Source organism: Astatotilapia calliptera, chromosome 12, assembly GCF_900246225.1.
Source record: "Astatotilapia calliptera chromosome 12, fAstCal1.2, whole genome shotgun sequence".
In the NCBI taxonomy this organism is placed as follows: Eukaryota; Metazoa; Chordata; class Actinopteri; order Cichliformes; family Cichlidae; genus Astatotilapia; species Astatotilapia calliptera.
Window position 1 is genome coordinate 26,447,120 of NC_039313.1, and position 21,096 is coordinate 26,468,215.

At 40.9% G+C, this 21,096-nt stretch overlaps 2 protein-coding genes across 6 annotated transcripts in view; one reads left to right on the forward strand and one right to left on the reverse strand.

Moving 5' to 3' along the window:
• The first annotated feature begins 1,525 nt into the window (after window positions 1-1,525).
• On the forward strand, window positions 1,526-4,425 carry LOC113033338 (uncharacterized). The gene is made up of 5 exons (XM_026187036.1): window positions 1,526-1,635; window positions 2,360-2,448; window positions 2,991-3,037; window positions 3,412-3,504; window positions 4,141-4,425. Exons 1-5 carry the CDS (start codon window positions 1,526-1,528, stop codon window positions 4,423-4,425), a joined length of 624 nt encoding a protein of 207 aa, XP_026042821.1.
• A 5,659-nt stretch (window positions 4,426-10,084) lies between these two features.
• fgfr1a (fibroblast growth factor receptor 1a) overlaps window positions 10,085-21,096 on the reverse strand; it is a 29,233-nt gene continuing 18,221 nt past the window's right edge. For 2 of the 5 annotated variants that reach the window (XM_026186510.1, XM_026186509.1), the window contains 12 exons: window positions 20,517-20,707; window positions 20,097-20,247; window positions 16,617-16,816; window positions 15,785-15,930; window positions 14,563-14,684; window positions 14,018-14,128; window positions 13,305-13,495; window positions 13,099-13,221; window positions 12,940-13,010; window positions 12,697-12,834; window positions 11,412-11,517; window positions 10,085-11,303 (listed from right to left, as the gene is read on the reverse strand). In XM_026186510.1, coding sequence (XP_026042295.1) covers window positions 11,127-11,303; window positions 11,412-11,517; window positions 12,697-12,834; window positions 12,940-13,010; window positions 13,099-13,221; window positions 13,305-13,495; window positions 14,018-14,128; window positions 14,563-14,684; window positions 15,785-15,930; window positions 16,617-16,816; window positions 20,097-20,247; window positions 20,517-20,707 — 1,727 coding nt within the window. In that variant the 3' untranslated portion in view covers window positions 10,085-11,126. Of the gene's footprint in view, window positions 11,304-11,411; window positions 11,518-12,696; window positions 12,835-12,939; window positions 13,011-13,098; window positions 13,222-13,304; window positions 13,496-14,017; window positions 14,129-14,562; window positions 14,685-15,784; window positions 15,931-16,616; window positions 16,817-18,809; window positions 18,955-20,096; window positions 20,248-20,516; window positions 20,708-21,096 lie in introns of all 5 variants that reach the window. The other 3 variants (XM_026186513.1, XM_026186511.1, XM_026186512.1) reach the window with 3 other exon arrangements.

The window sequence follows — 21,096 nt, forward strand, 5'->3', positions numbered from 1 at the left end:
TTCATATCAGCCCTTCGGGCAATCAAGGAAAGTTCAGCCAAGTTACCACTCACTCTGAGAGCTCAACATTAAGAGGAACACTTGCTGAGTTTGGCAAAAATTAGTCATTGAACATTACAAGTGTTCTCGTCTGCCAAACTCTCACCATCCCATTATATCCTCTGCTGTCTGGCACGAAGGTGTTCTAAAGTCCAGACTTTTCACCTCTTCTCCCCAAAGCCCTGCCTTACCGGGAATCAACCCTATTTGGACAACTGGAACTTTACGTCACAACTTGAACAGCGTCCCCGTTCTCCTCCGTTTCAAACCCACATCCCATTCTGATTATGTGCCAAGCAGCCTGAAAAGACCTCTCTGTCACTCTGTTTCAATTTCTGTTTGGTTTTCATAGTTTGGCATGGTGACTGTTCAGGAAAAGGCAAAGAGAAAAAAAACTGAGTAGGAGGAGAGGTGAAATTTGCTTCACCTCAGTTCTTTTCAGGGAAAATCAGAACCGCTCCAGGCAGCGGATTCACAAAACTGTCAAGGCTTCAGTCAAACGTGCGCACACGCAGACACGGCGCAGCGTGTGCACTTCCTCTGGAATTCTTTACACGAGTTGATTAACAGAGATAGACAAGGGCACAAATAAACAGGGGATTCTGAGGCATTAAATCATTAACTTCATCTTCAGGTGTCTCCATGAGGCCGTCGGCCGATTCATGCCAGTAACTGAGTTGGCTGAATTTGAGGACAAGCTGACGTCAGGCCTGGTGAGTCAGGAGCCATTGATGCATTCACACGTGACCAAAAATTCAATAAGTTAGTAAGTGTCTGTCACAACAGGCCACACGAATATATCACGTTTGAACCTGTCTTCGACGGCCAATCGCAGAGTCGCAAACATGCCAGTAAAACTGATAATCATTTTATATAAGACAATAAAGCTAGAGCTCTCAGTCAGGTGTTACTACTCCAACTAAGCCAGTGAAATGGAAAGCAAGGGACAGAGCACAAGCAGGCTGGATACTTTCAAGGTTTCCTCCCAAACTGTGCCAAGAAAACAACCATTCCAAATTGCTCTAATTCCTTGCCCTGCTATCTCTAAGTGAGGCACAGTCGCTGGAAGGTATGTCAGCCCATCTCATCCTAGGCTCAATTCAATTAAAGAGAGTACAAAGACATATGGCTCAGGGGCAAGTGATATGATTAGAGTCTTCTGTACGAGGACGCCGCAGCTTTGATTCATACCCTCTTTCATTTGGTCACTCACAGTGTGAGTGTGTGTGTGTGTGTGTGTGGGGGGGGGTATTTGGTGCTGAAACAACTAAGCTCTCCCAGGTGGACCTGTAAAAGGCTTGCTGAGCTAACCTCCTACAATCAGCTCGTCATGTTGTCATTGTCTTCTCACTGGAAACCGGCTGCAGACAAGAAAATGCTACATATTTTTCAGTTTATCATCAGTCTGTCATATTGAGACCTTGAGCGTCAGGAAAATCCTCTTAAACTCAAGACTGTGCTACTGTCTTGGTTTCCATTCCTCACAATGCAGAGGAGCAACTGTACCCCGTACCCCCGCCCTTCGAGCGGAGCTGCCATAAAAGACAAGCGATACGCCTCTTGGGACAGGGATGTGTCGGAGGAATGCGTGTGCAGGTATCCTGCCGCCTGTGGGGACTGTGGAGGAAGACCCGGCACGCCAGTTGATCTCGCTTGATAAAGGCCCTGACAGGCCCAGATTATATGTCTCAGCCTGGAGGAGGTGTCTGTGTCTCATTCCTGTGCTGAAGAAAGTCGATCTGGTGGGAAAGAGGCGGGACCATGCCTGTAGGCGTCAGTTTTTCTATGGACGCCAACACACACACACACACCTTGTCAGGCAGGCACCACTGCCACTACCCCCTCTCCACCCCTCTGCAAGCTTAACACCAAACAAACACACTCACCCATCTCATTTACCTGACCACACCTGTGCCTCAAGACGCCATGAATATTCTTTGGACAAATCATGACAGACATACAAAAGACTGCATTTTGTTTGTTTGTTTTCAGTTTTTTTTAATGCAGGCTTTATTTGGTAAAGTATACACTATGACTAAAGTCACTCAAATCATAGTGACTTTAACGCTTACACTTGAAAAACTACTAATAATGCTTCCCAGCTTTCTGTCACATAGTGCAGGCATACCTGGTACTTACACTCAAAAAAGTGAAATTTGGTGGTTATTGCATTTACAAGACTCTAACATGTAATTTAAACACAATGAATTTATGTTTCTAAGGTGAACGTAATAAAATCATATAGGATCTACATGAAATTTACCAACTTAGCACCTCTTAAATTTATTCTTGTTGATATGACATGATAAAATCTAACAAGAGTGGTTAGCTGCCTTAAAGACTTGCGATGTGAGATTCTAAACAAGAGGCAGGAAAGCACATGGTTTGCTTCGTGGTCATCTTGGAAAGGTAAGAGTGAATCTATCTTCATCCATCTTGATGAAAATACTTTTTGCACAAAGGTATCATTAGTTTGTCGATTCTTTTCAGTTCTATTTATTCACATTTGTTTTTTTGTTTTTAAAAAACAACAACAAATATCTGTTCGTTTATGCCATTCTAGCTAGCTAACACGTTATTGGAAGAATATAGCACAATGTCATGCTAGCATGATAGCCTAATATGAAAGACTTAGCTACTCCAAATATAGATATTGTTTATAACTTAACCTCTGCACATAAGCTAGTTTGGCTCTACCACAGAGACTGTTGTGATAAATTTACATTTTACGTGTGGGTTGTTGAAATTTGTAAGTTTGTAAGTTGCAACTGATGGACAGTGGTTTATTTAACAATTTATGTGTTTTTAGTACACTGAGGAGGAAAGACAAAACATGAACAGATATGTTTTCCTGTTTTTTAATTTTTTTGAAATTAAATATTTTTCTACTTAATAAACTTGCAGACTTGCAGTTCCCTCCTGTAAAGATAATAAATGTTTAATCTTATCAGGTGGTGAAAGGTCTGGAGAGCTGGCAGGCCAGTTCATCAAATTCAAGGTGAGCTAATATTTTTCTTAAAAATGATCACATTCCCATGTTATGTCACTTACAAATGAATACATTTGTAAGTGACATGTAGTTTTGAGACCAAGAAAACATTGCATTCTGATTTTATGTACACATCATCTAAACTTTCTTGAATTGGGGGTATGGCTTGATTAAATTAATACACAAAGTAAAAAACAATATTAAAATGACAGACTTGTCTAAAATGCATAAATACTATTTGAAAAGATTAAGACTGTAAAACAATAGCCTCTGTATTTCTCACAAATTCCTGGTAATTCAACTAAAAGTTCTTTAATCCCACTGCTAGGTCGTTGAGATGGATTTCCGTATATATTTGTTTTTTTCCCCCTCTGTGTATAAAGACTGATGCTGTTGAAATCAGAAGAGAATACATCGCCAAAGGTCTTTGCGTGTACCTGAATGAAGATCCTGAGAAGCTGGTGAAGGATTACCTGGTATGTTAACTTGCCTGTATCCTTAACTAAGGAGACGATCAAAGATAAGCTTGAACTACATACAAAAAGTTTCAGGGGATGGGGTTTTCCTGTAAATTACCGGTGGCTGTAAAAAATGACCTTTTAAAATAGGAAAAGTAAGAGCTTTATGTTTCTCACTGGATACTACACGCACCATTCTTGAGTGTTTTATACTAACCTTATTATAATATCATTATAATAACCTCATTCATACACACATTCATACAAGATTTTTATGTAACATTTACACTTCAATGGATGTATCAGGAGCAACTTGGGGTTCAGTATGTTACCCATTGATAGTTTTAGTATCAGATTAGAGAAGCCAGGGATTAAACCAGTAGACAACTTGCTCTATCTCCTGTGCCACAGTCACCCCTATCACAAGATTTTGAAAGACAGGGCATTGTTGAGGTATTGAATGAACTTCTCTTGAGTCAGGAAAAATATCGGGCAGTCATTTTTGATTACATTTACATTATTATAAAGCTTGAATGAATAAAGCTTTTAGGTATTTTACATTAATGTAAAACAGATATGTACTTTTAAAACGGTTTGCAATGGATATTAGTGAGAAATCCTTATCTTTTTTTTTTGTTTGTTTTATTGTTACAGGAAGTTGATAAAAGCATCGCCACTGCCATAGCAGAGACAGTCTTTAGCATCTGTGTCTTTCGATCAGAGGGTGCGGAGCCTGGCGATGACCCTCAGGATGTTATCATTGTTCTAGAGGGGGTGGAAGTGATGGGTGAGTTGGGCAATGTAGTTTTTGCAGTGACAATGTTGCTTGGTCTGGTCTATTCACTGAACCTGAGCTACCCTCTGGAACTCAGATACACCTTTGAGGTCCTGCAGAAGATTCTTATGGAATTAGATGCACACGAACTATACGTTATGTGAAATTTGCTATAAATTCAATAAATTGGAGAAAACAAAAAGATGTGTATGACAAATTTTTAGATGTAATAGTGAAATCTATGTTAACCAGACTCTAGACTTTGTTAAATGCTCCAAAAAATTACTCTTTAAATTAACTTAAAATAATCATGGAAAGAATTTCCATGTACTTAAATTGCTTTCTATTAGCATTAAAGACTTGTGTTGGAATAACTTAATTTGTATGAGTTGGTTCAACTCAATTAACTTAAGCTGGGACCAAATTTAGTAAATTAGTTGGAGAAAACCTACTGAATTGAGTTGGAACAAAACTCTTCAAGTTGGATCAACACTATTGAAATATATTGGATCAAAATGCAGTAAATACGTTGATTCATCAATCTTTAATTAAGTTGGTCCAACATGAGTGCATTAAGTTGGAGTAACAGAATTGCATAGTGCTAAAATAAAGCAATTTAATCACGTGGAAATTCTTTCCATGATTTTTTTATGTTCATTTGAAGAGTTATTTTTTTGAGTGTACAACATTCTCTCTCCTTACCTTTAAAACCCTGCGCTCATCCACTTGTTGCCATTAGTCTTGTTGTGATCCTCTGCACCTACATTTAAGTACCAGTAACAACCGCCAAGGACTAAGTAAGTACCCGATCCATACATCAAAGTGATACTGTAAATCACCGGCATTATTATAAAGTGCTGTAGCCCACACACGGAGCACTTTATAACTGCTTTGAAAAATGGGCTAACAGGAGACTGGTTTTATTTTACAGCCTGTGTGCAGTTAAAAATAATATCAGGAAGCTGTTAAAAATAGATGAAATATATAGATATAGTAAAAACACTGTAGCAGATCCTAAATGAATACTGTCAGTGTTTTACATTTTTTGTTTAAATACAGTGTGTTGCTGTCATTTTACATGCAGCAGTGTGTATGTTGGGTCATTTATGTAAACAATGCTGGTTCAAAAGGTCAGACTGGAAATTGCAGGAAAGTGCTGTTATAGGCGTATTTCTCCAGAGTTATCAGGACATTTAGATACTTAAAGAGCAGGAGGCAACAGACCTACAATCACCAGACACTTTAGTGCTAGTGCTGGGTTGGACTGTCTTTTGCCTCCAGAGCTGTCTTAATTCTTTGTGGCAAAAATTCAACATTGAGCTGGAAACATTCCTCAGAGATTTCCCACAGTTGCTGCAGGTTTGCTGGCTGCACATCCATGATGCAAATCTTCCTTTCCACCACATCCCAAAGGTGCTAGTATTTCAAATAGTCTTAATCTGGGTTTGAAAGGACGTTTCACAGTTTTAGGATACACATTCAATATTCTGATGCTCTGTTTGAGCTTCAGCAGGCTGTCTTGATGTGTTTGCATGCCTAAATGCACCGAAATGCTGTACATGGCGAATTAGAGGACTGTGTTAACAAGCAGTTAAATGGGTGTACCTGTTCAGACTGTAAAATATCCACATATGATAAATACCAGCTATGAAATACATATCATCATTCTCACTTCATTTACATATAAAACATCTCTATGCTGTGTCTTTCTGTGTATATGGTACCATTTGTACATAGTACAAATCATTAAGCCATTTTATTGACATTTGAAAACTTTCCAGCATTTTTTTTTTGTTCTAACTTATTTTTCTTATTATATTATTATTTTTATCATTTCCTTCTCTGTCCATCTATCAATCCATTCATCCATTTAGCCAACATTTAAGTATTTCAAGTGTAACAGTATTTAAATAATAACTGATGCTATTAAAAAGCCCTGTCTAAATATTATCCCAGTTTTCCTTCTTTTTTAGTACTAGTAGGAATGCTTAGTTACTAAATGAAAAGTCAAAACACAAAAACAGCCTTTAGACATTCTCCCTGTGTTTATTATACCAGATGAGAAATAGTTTTTTAATGATACCTTGCAGTACATAATTATAACTGTAATTACCACATAGGAAACAGATACTTCCCCATGAACCTTTTTTTTCCTAATGTTTTTTATGATGTAGAGACAGAAAATAGTGAAACACGCAGTGAGTGACAGGGCGTGCCCTGGGCTCACCCCCGTCTGTCATGTCTGTCCCCGAGAGCGGCTGGGGCACCGGGGACCTGTCATAAAGACAAGTCTTCTCACAAACAGAGGCCCCGATCCTCCGTGGATACTGGAACATCAACAACCAAAGTGCACGGATGAGGACTCTGACTGTCATTTCTACTTGAGAAGGCCAGCAGAAGGCTTACGTGCTTTCACAATCTGTTGACAAAATATTTACATCAATATTAGATTTCTGATTCTGCAGAAAAAAGCAAACAACACCCGAAACCACAGCGGTCACATAAAGACCCAAAACAGCTGTACACCATCTTCACTATTGTTTCCAAGGGTGGGGAATCTGTCACAGCGAGCAAACAACAAGAAAATTTAAAATCCATGTCCATGTTGAAATCAATCTGTGGTGCTCTGGAGCTAAGCCTGTCTGCCGCGGTTACCCACACACTTAGTGCCTGAACTGTCTTAGCTCCTTTTTTTATGTACTTGGCATAAGGAGGAATGTCAGGACAAGAGACACGTCTCCTTCACCTTGCATATGGATGCTGGCCAGAATGATATTCATGAGTTCCAGTACTGTACTGCTCAACCCCTCTATCAGTCTTTTTTTTTTTTCGTGTGCATTGACAGCTCCCATAACTAATCAATTCATTTGAGAAGAACCTGATGTGTCACAGTCCCTTGTTTCCCAGAGGCTTAAGAAAGCAGAAACACACACATGCATCATCAGGGCCATGAGTCCCAGGACCCTCTTACCCAACCCTGCAAAGCTGAGAAATGATCTGATCGACATGGCATCTCCTCTTCCGCAAAGGTGGCGGAGAGGTGAAGGGCAGGTCATCTGTCTCTGCTGAAGGGACACACAGGGTGGAGATTAATGGCGATGATCAGACTCCCCCCCCCCCCCCCCCACTCCTGCTGATGATAATCCCGAGCTGGAATAAATCAAACCGTCTCTGGTAAACAAGAGCGCGGTGCAATTCATCTAACAGGCCACCAAGGGAATATGCGCAAAAGTCATCTTGCTTATATTACTGACTTTCAGAGAATGTATACAGTTTCAAGATGTGATGGCTATGTTCACAAAGGCCCACACATTATTGTGTCTGTATGCTGTTAACTGAAGTATTCAGCTAAGTAAAAGAAATGTAATGTTCCAAAGAGGTTCTGAGCAGACAGAGTCTGCAGTTTTTAAAAATGAATCAAATTTAAAGTTCACAGTTTTAAAAAGTTAGATTTACCTTATAAGGCTAATGGGTTAAATCTTGTTTTAGTTTAGTAACTCGACTAACACATGGCTAATGGGTGGTAGTGCTAATACTTGGCATTGAAAACATTTTGTCAGAGATTTTGGTCTATATTGACATGACACAGTTGCAGCAGACTTGACTTGCGAATCTCCCGCTCACCATCTCAAAGGCTCTCTATTGGACTGAGATATGGTGACTGTGGAGGCCACGTGAGCACAAAGAAACTCACTGTCACGTTCGAGAAACCAGTTTGAGATTATTTGACCTTTGTGGCAAGGTGCGTTATGGCATCAGCCATCAGAAGATGGGTACACTGTCCTCATAAGGGGATGGTTATGGTCAGCAACAATACTCAGATAGGGCTGTGGTGTTTAAATGATGGTCATTTGGTACTAAGGGGCCCAAGGTGTGCCAAGAAAACACCCCACTACACCACAACCACCAGCCTAAACCACTGATACGTGGCAGGATGGATCCATGATTTCATATCATTTAGGGTAAATTCTGACCCTAACATCCCCATCTTGCAGTAGAAATCAAGATTTATTCTAGCAGCCAATATTTTTTTGAATCTTCTATAGTACAATTCTGGTGAACCTGTGTGAAATGTAGCCGTAGCTGCCCGTTCTTACCAGACACCGTGTGGTCTTCTTCTGCTGTAGCCCACATGTTGTGTATTCAGAGATGCTCTTCTTCATACCTTGGCTGTATGTAGTGGTTATTTAAGCTACTGTTACCTTCCTATCACCTTGGAGCAGTCTGGCTATTCTCCTCTGACCTCATCAAAGCATTTTCTCCCAGAGTTGGGATATTTTCTCTTTTTCGGACCATCCTTTGTAAACCATAGAGATTGAGAGGTTGTGCAGGAAAAATTGGCTAAGGTGATGTAAGAGTCGCTTACATCACCTTTCTTCCTCATTCAAATGCTTTGTTTGAATTTTACCAGGTTGTCTTGACCTACGTGGCTAAATGCATCGAGTTGCTGTCATGTGATTGGCTAAACATTTGTGTTAATCAGTGACCGAGCAGGTATACCTAATGAGGAGGGCAGTTAGTGTAAATGAGTACTTAACCTGTTTTTGGAAGGACAGGATGTTTGCAGCAAAAAGTCTTCAAAATAAGCAGCTGGTGTAACTGGAGGCATTTCATCAGGCTGTCCAGAATTGTGCAACAGTGTTGCTGGAGTTTTAACATGCCAGTTCCAGCTGGGCAGTGCTCGGATGGTTTAAATTCCGGTATTCCCAAATCAGTTTGTATTGCCCCCCCCAAATCAGTCCGCGAAGGCAAACACAGGATATAGCAAACCCCTTCTTCACTCATCTCAGAAGCCATTTAATTAGATGTTAGCTGTTATGACTGGAGAATGTGACACTAGCGGTAAACATCTTCCCGTGTGTCATTAGAGCAAAATATGGACACGCTCTAATGGCGATCGTAAATCACAGTCATCCGCTGAAGAGTTTAACTGTTGCTTTACCAGAGTATGGATGATTTACCAAAACTCTTCCTGTGCCATCTGTTAGAACGCGATAATGCCCTTCACCTAATGGCACCCCTGCTCCTTACTCAGCACCATTAGAAGGTTATAATGACAATCCTTGCACGTTCTTTATATTCTTAAATGCAGCTCTTCAGGATCACCTCAGCCAAAGCACATGGATACAAGGACAGGTTTCCAGGAGTGAATGAAATTTGTCAGAAAAACAATGAGGTGTTTGAATCCTTGAAGTGGGCACAAGGATACTACCTCGTCACCAGGAAGATGAGGTGGTATCCTTGAAAGCCATCATAAATGGCAGCATTTCAGTTCAACTGTTAATAAGCATCTGAATAAAACTAATATAGATTTTTAATCCATTACCAAATAAACTGCTCTACATTTTTGCAGTAGCACAGTATTGCCATGGAGGCTAACAGCAGTGACCCGAGCTGTAAGAGCAGGCTTTTAAAAAGGCTCGAATGAGCCGTGCCGTGCTGCCGATTTTAGCCTGTTGCATGGAGACTGCAATCCAGGTGATGCATCAGCCAGTGGCAGGAAGCCAGAGGCAGACACGGGCACCAAGGTTGGTGTGGCTGATGGATGGAAGACCAGCAACAGCACTTGCCAAGCCATTCACACCGCCATAAATAACATGTTTACTGCTGGCTGTGGGCTCTCTGCACTTTCCAACATTTCTTCTGATGTCAGCAGCGCATTATCATATCTAATCAGACCTTAGCAACCCGTGTTAACTGGGTGGGAGATTGAAGTGGCCATCGTTCCATCTCTGTAAACATAATTTACATCACCAGCATAAAAATGTTGATATTTATAGAGCACTTTATGGAGTAGAGTTCAACCACTGAAAGCACCGCTAGTTTGTTTATCAACAGCATTTTTATTTAATGTAATTCTTTTTTACGATGACATACGTGTTCTGCAACCCTTTTGTCAGAAGTTATATGGCAGCAAATGTAACCCCTGTTAAAACATTTACAGTAGGAAACAAGTTCATCACATGAGAAGGTACGCACGGTGGAAGTCCATGACTGAAGCAAACTGTTCTGATATTAACAAGCATGGCATACAACCAGAAATATTTACAGTTGTGACCATCCTTGAAGTTAAATGAAAAGACCATTCTCTCTCTCACACACACACACACACACACACACACACACACACACACAGTGTGTGTAACTCAGAGCTGTGACACAGTGAGCAAGAAAAATGGCCATGTAATTGTTATCAATTTTTAAAATACCCTCATGGAACAACTGCCCCTAAAGACTAAAGTCAAAAATGGATCAAGCAGAAGCATCCTTGTACAAAATAAAGTACATCAATTATGGTAATAAAAATAAGAATACAGTGTAAATATATATTTGTATTCATAAATTCCTAACTGTATGTACAAGATGATAATGAGTGGTGCAGTGGACCACGGTGCTGCACATCTCTCTGTAGCATCTTCTCTGATTTGGTCTGAAAAGCAGAGTGCTGCCCTTCACCTCTGATCAAACACACATTGACAAACAAATAAACCCAAACATATAAAACCCCAACATAATCGGTCCCTTCAATCCTCCTGCCCGACTTCAGAATGCCCAGAGTGATGAGAAAAGTCAGTCTCTTTTCTGGTGCTGTGAGCCAGTAATACAAAGTGCTCATGAACACAGTCACCAACAAGAAGTGGGAAATGGCTGCAATCTGCAGTTCATGTGATCCAAGCAAGTTCAACAAGGTGTCTCCGAACTCCCTCTCCGCAAAGCACCAGTGGGTTTAAAAAAAAAAAAAAAAAAAAAAAAAAAATTATTTCTTTTCTTTTTAGCTTCATCTCTGGGAATATGGGGAGGAGTCCAACCCCGTGAGGCAGGGAGTGGAGAAAGTGTCAGTGTTGGTCTGAAAGAACAGGAGGTATCAGCGTTTCTTGATGGCTGCCCCATTGGAGTGAGGAGGGAACTTGGGCAGGCATGGCTCCTCCACTCCGGCATCATGCGAGAAAACCGAGTCCTCTCCAGACGAGCAGGTGGAGCTCCGGGTGTCCGGGTAGCTGGGCGAATATTGGTCCAAAGGTACTGAAAGCTCCAAATACTCCTGCAGTAAGAGGGAGGAAAAAAATAAAAAAAATTAAGCATTGCACTCCCCCCCCCCCCAGACATATCTACTGGTTCAGTGCTTGCTGAGGGGAGGACCACTACTGACCTGGTTGGATGTCATAGCTAGAGCACGATCCAGGTCCTCTACTAGTTGTTTGAATGTGGGTCTCTGAGAAGGCACAGCATGCCAGCAATCCCTCATCATCATATACCTGTGGAAATCAGCAAAATATATACATTTTAAAAATGACACCGCTTGGTTTTATCGTTCTAGCCGTCTGTCATTTCTCCTTACATTCTTAAACTCCAAATCAGAGATTGAATTTTAAACCTTTAAGGACTGAAAATTCATTCAATTTAACTGAAACTCAGCTGCAGCTGACAGTCCATCGCAGCTGGACAACATGTTTTAGCTGGAGATAATTCAGTGTTTAAGAGTTTCATTTCACCAGCACAGCAAAAGAATAAATAAAAAGTCACAAAGCATCATTGCAAACGGCACGCCAGGATTTTTCCGATATACAAAAATGTGGGTAATGTAAATATAAATCCTAACTGTTTAAACCAAGCATGGAAAGTGTTAGAGGGTGTTTATTTTAAACATCATTTCCCACACAATTACACTACATTTGTCCATTTATATGCACTGTTACTTACATGCAAAAGGAGGCACTTTTGCGCCACTTTACCAAATACCAAACAGCATTCTTTCTGCTATGAATCAGTTCCACGTTCTGTGGGTTCTAGAAAAGCAGAATGTAGACTATTGTGACCAACAGTAGCTTACAATGTTGGGGTTTTCTGTTCGATCGTGGAGAGAGAGTCTAATTGGGTACTAAATGCATCCACCGGTAGGGAAACATGAGATGGGAAGGGCCAGTGCTGGCTGGTTAGCTATGACTGAAATTTCAAAATAAGAGTGAGGGAATCATCCACTAGTTTATTAAATTATTATTATTATTATTTAATGTGGATAAAAATAAAAACTGCAAAATGCACTTGGGCGACTGTGGCAGGTATAGTCGCTGTGAGAGAGACATGTTAAACACCCACCTTCCTGTACTAAAAGGCATTACTTATCAGTGGCTTTGACTTTTAAATGACAAAGCAAATTGGACAAAATGCAATGCAAACAACCCACAGTCCTCAGTCGCTACGCTACTGATACATGAATAACATTGATCAGATACAGCGTAGCTCAGATCCTTGTTACATTTATGGGCTATAATCTGGAAGAAGGTAGTGATTTTTATAGTTTAGATTTATTAATTTAAAGAAAATAAAATAAATGTGCCATTTCACATTTCCCTGTTTGGTTTACCTTTTCAAATATGAAAATGCTAGAAAAGTCTGCAGAACATTCTGGTTTTCTGTGTGTGGTGATTCCTTACAGCTCATGTGTACATGTTGAAGGCTTGTCCATACGGTGACCTTCCTTCAGCAGCTTGAACAGCTCTTCCACTGGAACGCCAGGATATGGAGAGCCTCCTAGTGTGAAGATTTCCCAAAGCAGCACCCCAAATGACCAGCTGGAGGAGGAAATAGGCGGGGCCATTTTAGTTTTCTGCACAACTAAATGTTAACTTCACTTTCCATCAAGGTTGAATTAGCAGAGTATGGCACAAGATACTCACACATCACTTTGGTGTGTGTATATTCGGTCAAACAGAGCCTCTGGAGCCATCCACTTCACTGGCAAACGACCCTTTAGGAAACATTCACATATGAACATATTTGTTTTTGTAAATGGCAAAGTAATGTGCATATAACATGAAACAAATAAGGCCACTCACATTGGTGGTCTTCTTATAATAGTCGATGTGGTGGATATCTCTTGCTAGGCCAAAGTCAGCTATTTTCATCACATTGTCATCAGTTACCAAAACATTGCGAGCTGCAAGGTCTCTGTGGATGCACTGCAATGATAAAAGTAGACAATAAATATTTTTAAATAGATTTATTCATTTCTGAAAAGGTGAGCATTAATAGTTGTGGTTACCTTTTTGGAAGCCAAATACTCCATGCCCCGGGCCACTTGGTAAGCAAAGGACACCAGATCTTTGATAGACACATTCTCCACAGGAACTTGGTCAGGGTTGTAGCAGTACTCCATACCCGGCGGTCGGCGAGCTCGTAGATACTCACGCAAGTTGCCCTTGGATGCATATTCAACTATCACATATAGAGGACCTAAAATGATTGGAAGAAATCCAAGCGCAAGTCAGATTTTATGCAGGGTCAGTTCATACAGCTTCCCTGTACAAGGAAACATAATCATTAAATTCATAAAACGATGCCATGCATTATTCAATTATAGACGAAGATTTCACAACAGAAATTATAGCGACACTAACGACAGCAAGGGCAGTAAGGACAATATAAACTACATGCGCAAGAGTGTGTATTTATAGCATGAGATAAGTTGAGTAAAATGAACAAAGAGCTTTGTGTAGCAGTGTGAAGGCAACAGAGCGATGTGCACAGCATGGTCATTAGAGACTAGTTTCCTTTAGTTTTTCGTCAGGGATGATTGGACAGAAATGACAGCAGCTGCGGTCGATTCAAACTGTGAGCTCGGAAGCTGGTGTCAGAATCATTTATGCATGCTTTTCTACACATCCCTCAGAGTAAGGTTCACAGCAACATTGTTATCTGAGGGGTGAGTGTGAGCAGAACAGGGCAGGTTGGCTGCAGCCCCCTAACTGGACCTACCATCCTGTGTGCAGGCTCCCAGCAGATTAATGATGTTCTTGTGCTTCCCAATGATCTTCATCATCTCCATCTCTGAAATAAGGTCTGACAAATCTTTCTCTGTTGCATCAGCTGTAAGATGAGGGAAATAAATTTCAATGATTAGTCCATGTTCTGTTTGCGAAAAGGCCAAAAAGGCCTCACAATAATCACCTTGCAAAGTATATACACCAACACTGGAGCTCGTAAGGAGTTGGCTGCCGCCTGTGAAATACTCCCTGGGGAAAAGCACTTAAAGTGCGAGAGAATAAACAATACTTTCTCTGAATCTTCACACTATTTTATATAGGATGTCAAGGGTCCTAATAAATTTTTTACTTCACTTTCCAATTTGTACAATGGCTGGAATCCAGTGGCAGAATCTGTTAATCACTTTGTTCAAGCCTTCTCATTCCTGTTGCCTGGACTTGAGTTAAATTGATAACTCTACAGTGAAGAACTTATTCCAGTTGAGCAAATCACTCTCCTCAAGCTACTGTGTACCCACTGAAGAACAATTTACTTACCTTTCAACATTTTGACTGCAACCTTGGTAACACGGTTTGGCTTTTCTTTGTCCAGACCAACCGCTTCCCCCATTACCACCTGGCCAAAGCATCCTTCTCCCAGTGGCTTCCCAAGAACAAGTCTACGGGGAGAAGAGGCACCAGACAGTTTTTCACACACAGTGCAGTTTGCCTCCAAATCGACTGTGTGTGAGATAAACTCTTGCCTCAACTGAGGCCTGCAGTTTAAGTGTGTTGCATAAGATTACCTTGACAGCAACTTTTTTTTTGTCCATGTGTAGGGATGGGTATCGTTTAGGTTTTATCCGATACCGGTGCCAAATCGGTACTTTTGAAACGGTGCCGGTGCTTAAACGGTGCTCGAACCGGTGCTTAAAGAATGGAGAACACAAACTTTGTCCAAAAACCTCTCATGTTCAGCTGTTTCCCACTTTTTCTTTGGTCATTTTAGCGTTTTTGGCCAGGGTGAAGGGAGTATCTGCCATCAAACAAGAAGATAGCCGCATGTAGCTATGATGATGTTTGCTAGTTCACCTTACATGCATTAATGTAATAACGTGGTTAGCCTACTCAACGTAAATTACACTCGAACAACATTAAGCGACTCACGCAGAGAAGAACGGCTGCTGCTGCATCATCATCCTCATCATTTCTGCTACACTGGCAGGGCTAGGGGCCAGGACTCTATTCTTCGGGTTTTTGGGGGATGTTGCTCCGGGTCCGATAACTGGCAACCCACCCGACGTGCACAGTGTGAGATCTCGCAGCAAGCTATCAAATACAGCGCATTTCTCGGCTTTTAAAAAAAACGCTATGCGTCGCCAGGTGTTTCATCAGTTTCGAGGTGTTACCTCCTTTGACAGTATCACAGTATCACCTTAAAGCACTTGTTGCAGGCTGCTGAGTTTGCATATTTTGCTGTGAAGTACAACCAGACTTTTGACCGCTTCGCCTTGGGCATTTTTAATCTGTAGCTCTGCTCTAACTGAACGTACGTACCTGGCCCCGCCTACTATCCTGGGAAACGTAAAATGATTGGCTAGAAGTCTATCACAGCTCAGGAAAAAAAAGCACCGAAATAAAGCACCGAAATGTGCGCTGCTTTTCGGTCTGGTTACTACCGTTTATGTCAGAACACCGGTACCCATCCCTATCCATGTGAATGCTGCAACTTTACTTTACTCCATGTTCCTGATCTTTGAATGTTTAGCCCTAGACGTACCTGTCCCGAGGAAGCTCCCAGCGAGGATCTTGCGGCAGCTCACACTCGGACACTCCAGACAACATCGGAGAGCCACTGGAAGAGAGGCGGGAGGGACGGACTAGCATCACTCCAGAGTGGATGGAAGAACTTGAGTCCACAGACACCTGAGGTAAGAAACAGAGACATTACTCCTCTCACAGTGGAACCAACACTTTTAGGAGTTTGTATAGCAGAGAACAGGATAAAAAAAAAACACAAACAAACAATAAAAGGTACCATGTAAAAACCACCCTTGTGGTCCAGGCATTGTGTACCATGCCAGGTCCAGAGTCTAAGCACTCCTTAAATAAATAAACTTACCTGATGTACAGGAAGTCAAGGATCTACAATGAGCCTGAAAGCTCCATAAATACATTAAGTGTTAGGCTGGTACTGAGATTGAGATATAGATAGATATCTATATCTCTCTCTCTCTATACACACACATATACATACACACACACACACACATACATACATATATACACACACACACACACACATATATACACACACACATATATATACATATGTACATATACATATACGTACATATACATATACATATATATATATACACATATACATATATACACATATACATATATACACATATACATATATACACATATACATATATACACATATACATACATATACACATATACATACATATACATATACATACATATACATACATATATACATACATATACATATATATACATATATATATATATATATATACACACATACACACACACACACACGGTGGCTAAGTATAAATATTCCAAACCCCCTATCTACTTTCTGTTACCTGTCTGCGCAGAGGGATGCTTTTGGCCAGCTTGTGGACAGCTAGCTGACTGTTGAAGTCACTCTTCTTTGAGGAGGTGGTGCGAATCTTGACAATAATTGCAATTGCAATCATAACGGCTATGAAAAAGAAGCCCACACAGTAGATGACCACCTCCAGGTAGGTGTGGCTGGCTGGAGAGTAATGTGGGGGCGCTAGGTTTAAGGGGGCAGGGTGACAAGGAGCAGGGAGGGAAAAGGTCAGCTGTCATCAATAAACTGACTGCATACTCAAACACACCCATTTATCACAAATTAAAAACAGTCTACTCAAACACGCACCCACCCACCCACCCACCCACACGTCTATGTCTAAAAGTCAGAGCCTTACACACCAAGGCATATGGGAATTGAACGCCCCCAAACTCAGGGTGTTACTTTAAATACTTTGTGTATTGAGGATATACCATAAATTGCAGTGCAGAAATTTAGCTGGGAACCATTTTGTATTAATGACTATGTAAGAGTAACGGTGACAAAGACTCGGACTTTCACACAGAGTAGAGCACTTCACACATAATGTTTCAGAACTGCCCATCATTTCGACATCAAAAAGTCTGTTTCTATTTGTAGGCTTAAAGCAGCAAACCACAAAGCATGAGCTCAGTGCGGTAATTTAACTGCTTCACTTGATCGATACAAAATGTATTTGTGACAACTTTTTTACAGAAAAAAAGAAAAGAAAAACATTGCAAATAAATAGATAAAAGGCAAAACCTAAACAAATTTTATGGTTCAGATCTTGTTTTTTTCCTCCCAAACTGTGAAAACACCAACTTTTAGTCATACCAGTAAATAGGGGTGTAATGGATTCCAGTTTTAGTAGGAGAAAAAAACGGTTTGATCATACATTGGTTTGGAATGTAGCTTTATAGTTAGGAGCTGGACATTAGGGATATTTGTTCCGAGTTTGTTTTTCTTATAGGAGAAAATTCTAGGAGCCAAAACCTGCGCTTCAAACTGCTTTGGCTCTTTATATTTGAGGGATATCCTTACTATGGTCACCTCAGGCATGCAGCGTTGGCTGATATTTGCAGAGGACAGCCAATCAAAATACAGCTGGCTTAAAATAGTGGTGGCCTTTAAAGGGAAAGCTAAAATAGCTTGATTAAGGCAGAGGATGAACTCAGGGGCTACAGCACGAAAAGTTGCTCTAGTAGAATAAAAGAACAGAAATATAAATATAAGGGCCAATTTAATGTCAGATTTTATTTTTTCAAAATAAGAGCTTCATCATAGTGGATATAAATTCATGAAAGACTTACTCTAGTTTCCCATCGTCTACCCAAATTGCTTAATTTTGTATTTTAGATGAATATTTATATTCGGATAAGTTAAGAATTACCTATGAAAAATGCCTCCTCCTGCCTAGCTAGGAGGAGGGGAAAACAAAACAAAAAAACCCCACTCCAAATAATCTGCGCCATATGTTAAACCGTACATCTCAAACCAAAGATGCCATACCGACTGAAGTGTACAGTTACATCCCTAGCCAACACCAGCAACACAAGAGAGCTACACTTGTGTGAAGAAGTTGACTGACAAGCAGCTTGATAATTGGACAAATGTCCATTCCAGTCCTTAGGAATGAGACCATCCACTACAGCCAATTATCAAAACCAGCTGCTGCGCTCACAGCAGGAAATGACATCAGCAAAACATGTCATTTGTAGAGCTTGTCAAAGAAAATCAGCTTAACAGCAAACCAAATGCAAACACCAATTAAAGGGAAGAACGGAAGAGACAGTTTGAAGTGAAATCTTATCAGAGCTGCCAAACAACCCTTCTTTTAAAAAAAAAAAAAAAAAAAAAAAAAAAAAAAAGTGATCATTAAATGTATTCCTGCCTGGAAGACGAAAAAACAAAAAACCTTTGGCCCTGGACAGTGCTTTGATTGTTTGGCATGTTCTGATATCATTTAAGAAACAGAGCATGATTCATATTCGCCCATCTAAAGAATTTAGATGGAGCAGGAACCATGCTGAGCACAGAGAGAGAGCAAAGTTTTTTTTTTTTTAGTATTTGTAATGTGCCCTGGCTTCCCCTTACACTTTTACCAGAACTGGTAAAAATGTGAAGGTGGACAGCCAGGCTTGCGTTGAAAAAGGGAAGGAATGGGAATATAGAGGAGAGACAGAACCACTGGTACCTTCAAAAACGGTCAACCATGCAGAGTGATGAGAGAACCCGATAGAATTGCCTGCCAAGCAGGTATACTCCCCAGCGTCATCAAAAGACACATTTCTCAGTTGAAGGACTTCCATTTCCTTGTCCGTGGTGTTAACGCCAGCGGTCTAGAAAATAACAAAGGAAGCACACCCAATAAGAGGCCCAAGAAGGAAAAAGGGACCACGAGTAAAGGATTCTGAAAGCGAAAGTGGATGGAGGAGCGTTCTCCTCCTTGATCCAACACCATCTGCCCAAAAAGGTAACACCTAAAGCCCCTGCAGAGGACTGCTCAGAGAGAGCCCTCCTGTATCTGTTAGTGGAAAGACGGTTATGTTAAGTTTGTACTGTGGAACCCCACACAGGGCCACACCATCACCACATCAAATACCTTAGTCTCATCTCTACATGCAAGAGATGGGCATGGAAACTCCACAGCAGAACAGACCACACTTACAATGTATTTATAGCCCTGTGTTGAATCCATGTTATGTTATAGTTTACTTCGCTGCAGCAACATTGTGGGAATATATACCTGTTGACTGGTGCGACTGCTTTACTCTACAACTGCCAAAACTAGTGCTCAATTTGGCACTAATAAAAATAACAATGGTTCTTTAACTGAAATTACTGCAGTACGGAAAAGTCATCAGAACTGATTGCCAGATATAGCTACAGCCCATTACATATAGTCTGCTTCACAGCAGTATCTTGTTGCAGATCAATACGCTGTGTTTACAAAGTGCATTGCTGCCAAGCATACCAATCACAGATATTATGAACTACATTACCCCAACATGTAGTTACATTATGTGGCAGTGCCTGCAGGATAACAATATGGTTTTCTACTACACTGCAGAGACAGCGTAGATTTAAAAGAGGACTATAAATCAAGCTACAAATTCACAGTCACACAAACTATAAACATTTGGGGGGGGGGGGGGGGGGGGGTGAACCATGTACGGAGGACTTTGAAGGGCAAGGGAGCAAGAGTAATGGAAGATGGCAAGAGAGGCCCTTATTAGGAGGGCATAGCACAGGATTGGGGCAGGAATGAGAATTGGTCCAACATAAACCTGAGACTAAACACTTTCAACTGTTCTGCTGGGAATTTTCCATAGCGTCATTTACAGTCAGGAGCACCAAGGATAGAGGAAGGGAGGGAGGAGAGAAACAGCTGAGGTTGTCTCAAGTTATGCGGGTCTAGTTTTTCCAGGTGGTCCTAGAAGCGCCTCCACTGTGTCGTCCTGTGCTACAGCGTGGTGGTTACCTGTGGGTTCATATCTGATGACAGTCAGCCAGGCCGACTGACTGACCCCTCCTATATAATTGGACACTTTACATATATACTCTCCGCTCTCCTCCTCTGTCACATTGTAGAGGGTCAGCACCTGAGCGTCCGAGCTATTGACCCCAGAATGCTGGAAACAAAAACAAGTTATGTGCAACACAGAATAAAAGGAGGTCGACACAGGATATCTGAGGGGTTTGTGTGGGTTATTTCACAGTTAAAATGGCAAACAATAAAACTTCACAGACAGTTCTTAACAGTTATAGAAAACGACTGGAGGAAATAAAAAAGTATTACAGAAAGTAACATACAAATTACTCCACGCTAAGGAACTTCACTTTTTATTTTTTAAGTGATGAATTTGGCCTGTTGCTTCAGGATGACAGACTAATCTCCTACCTTGAGGACGCGGACGTAAGGTAACCCATCTGGACCAGTACGGCTCCCATTGACCTCGATGTGTTTTAACCACTGAATGTGGGGCTGAGGGTCGCTGAACACCTTGCACTCAAACTCCACATCACTTCCTACTACTGCAGTGCGATTAGCTGGCAGGCCAGCCTGCAGGATGGGCCTGTGTGGAGAGCGCTCTGCAACAAAACCGGAAAAAACAGACAAATGTTACTTTGACATTTGGTCATCAGTAAAGCAAGCGCATAATATAAAAAAGCTGTGTGTACAAAAATGTGACTGATTTTCAAACAAAAGCTGATAACTACTGTCACCTGCTTTATTACTGGAAAATGACTGGGACTGAAGGCTCACTCATTTGGTTTGACGCTGTATTTTCAGGCTACACTTTCTAAATTACACACCATAATGGAGATTTAATGTGAGTGCATCCTCAGCTATATGCTGGTTGTGTAATTATTAAGAGTTATCAGGCAGGAAAGCAAGTTAAATGCCTCCTCTGGTGCAGTTACGGTGAAGTGAAATGTTCTTGCAGACCCATTTTGATGACTAATAACTCTCCAAAGTA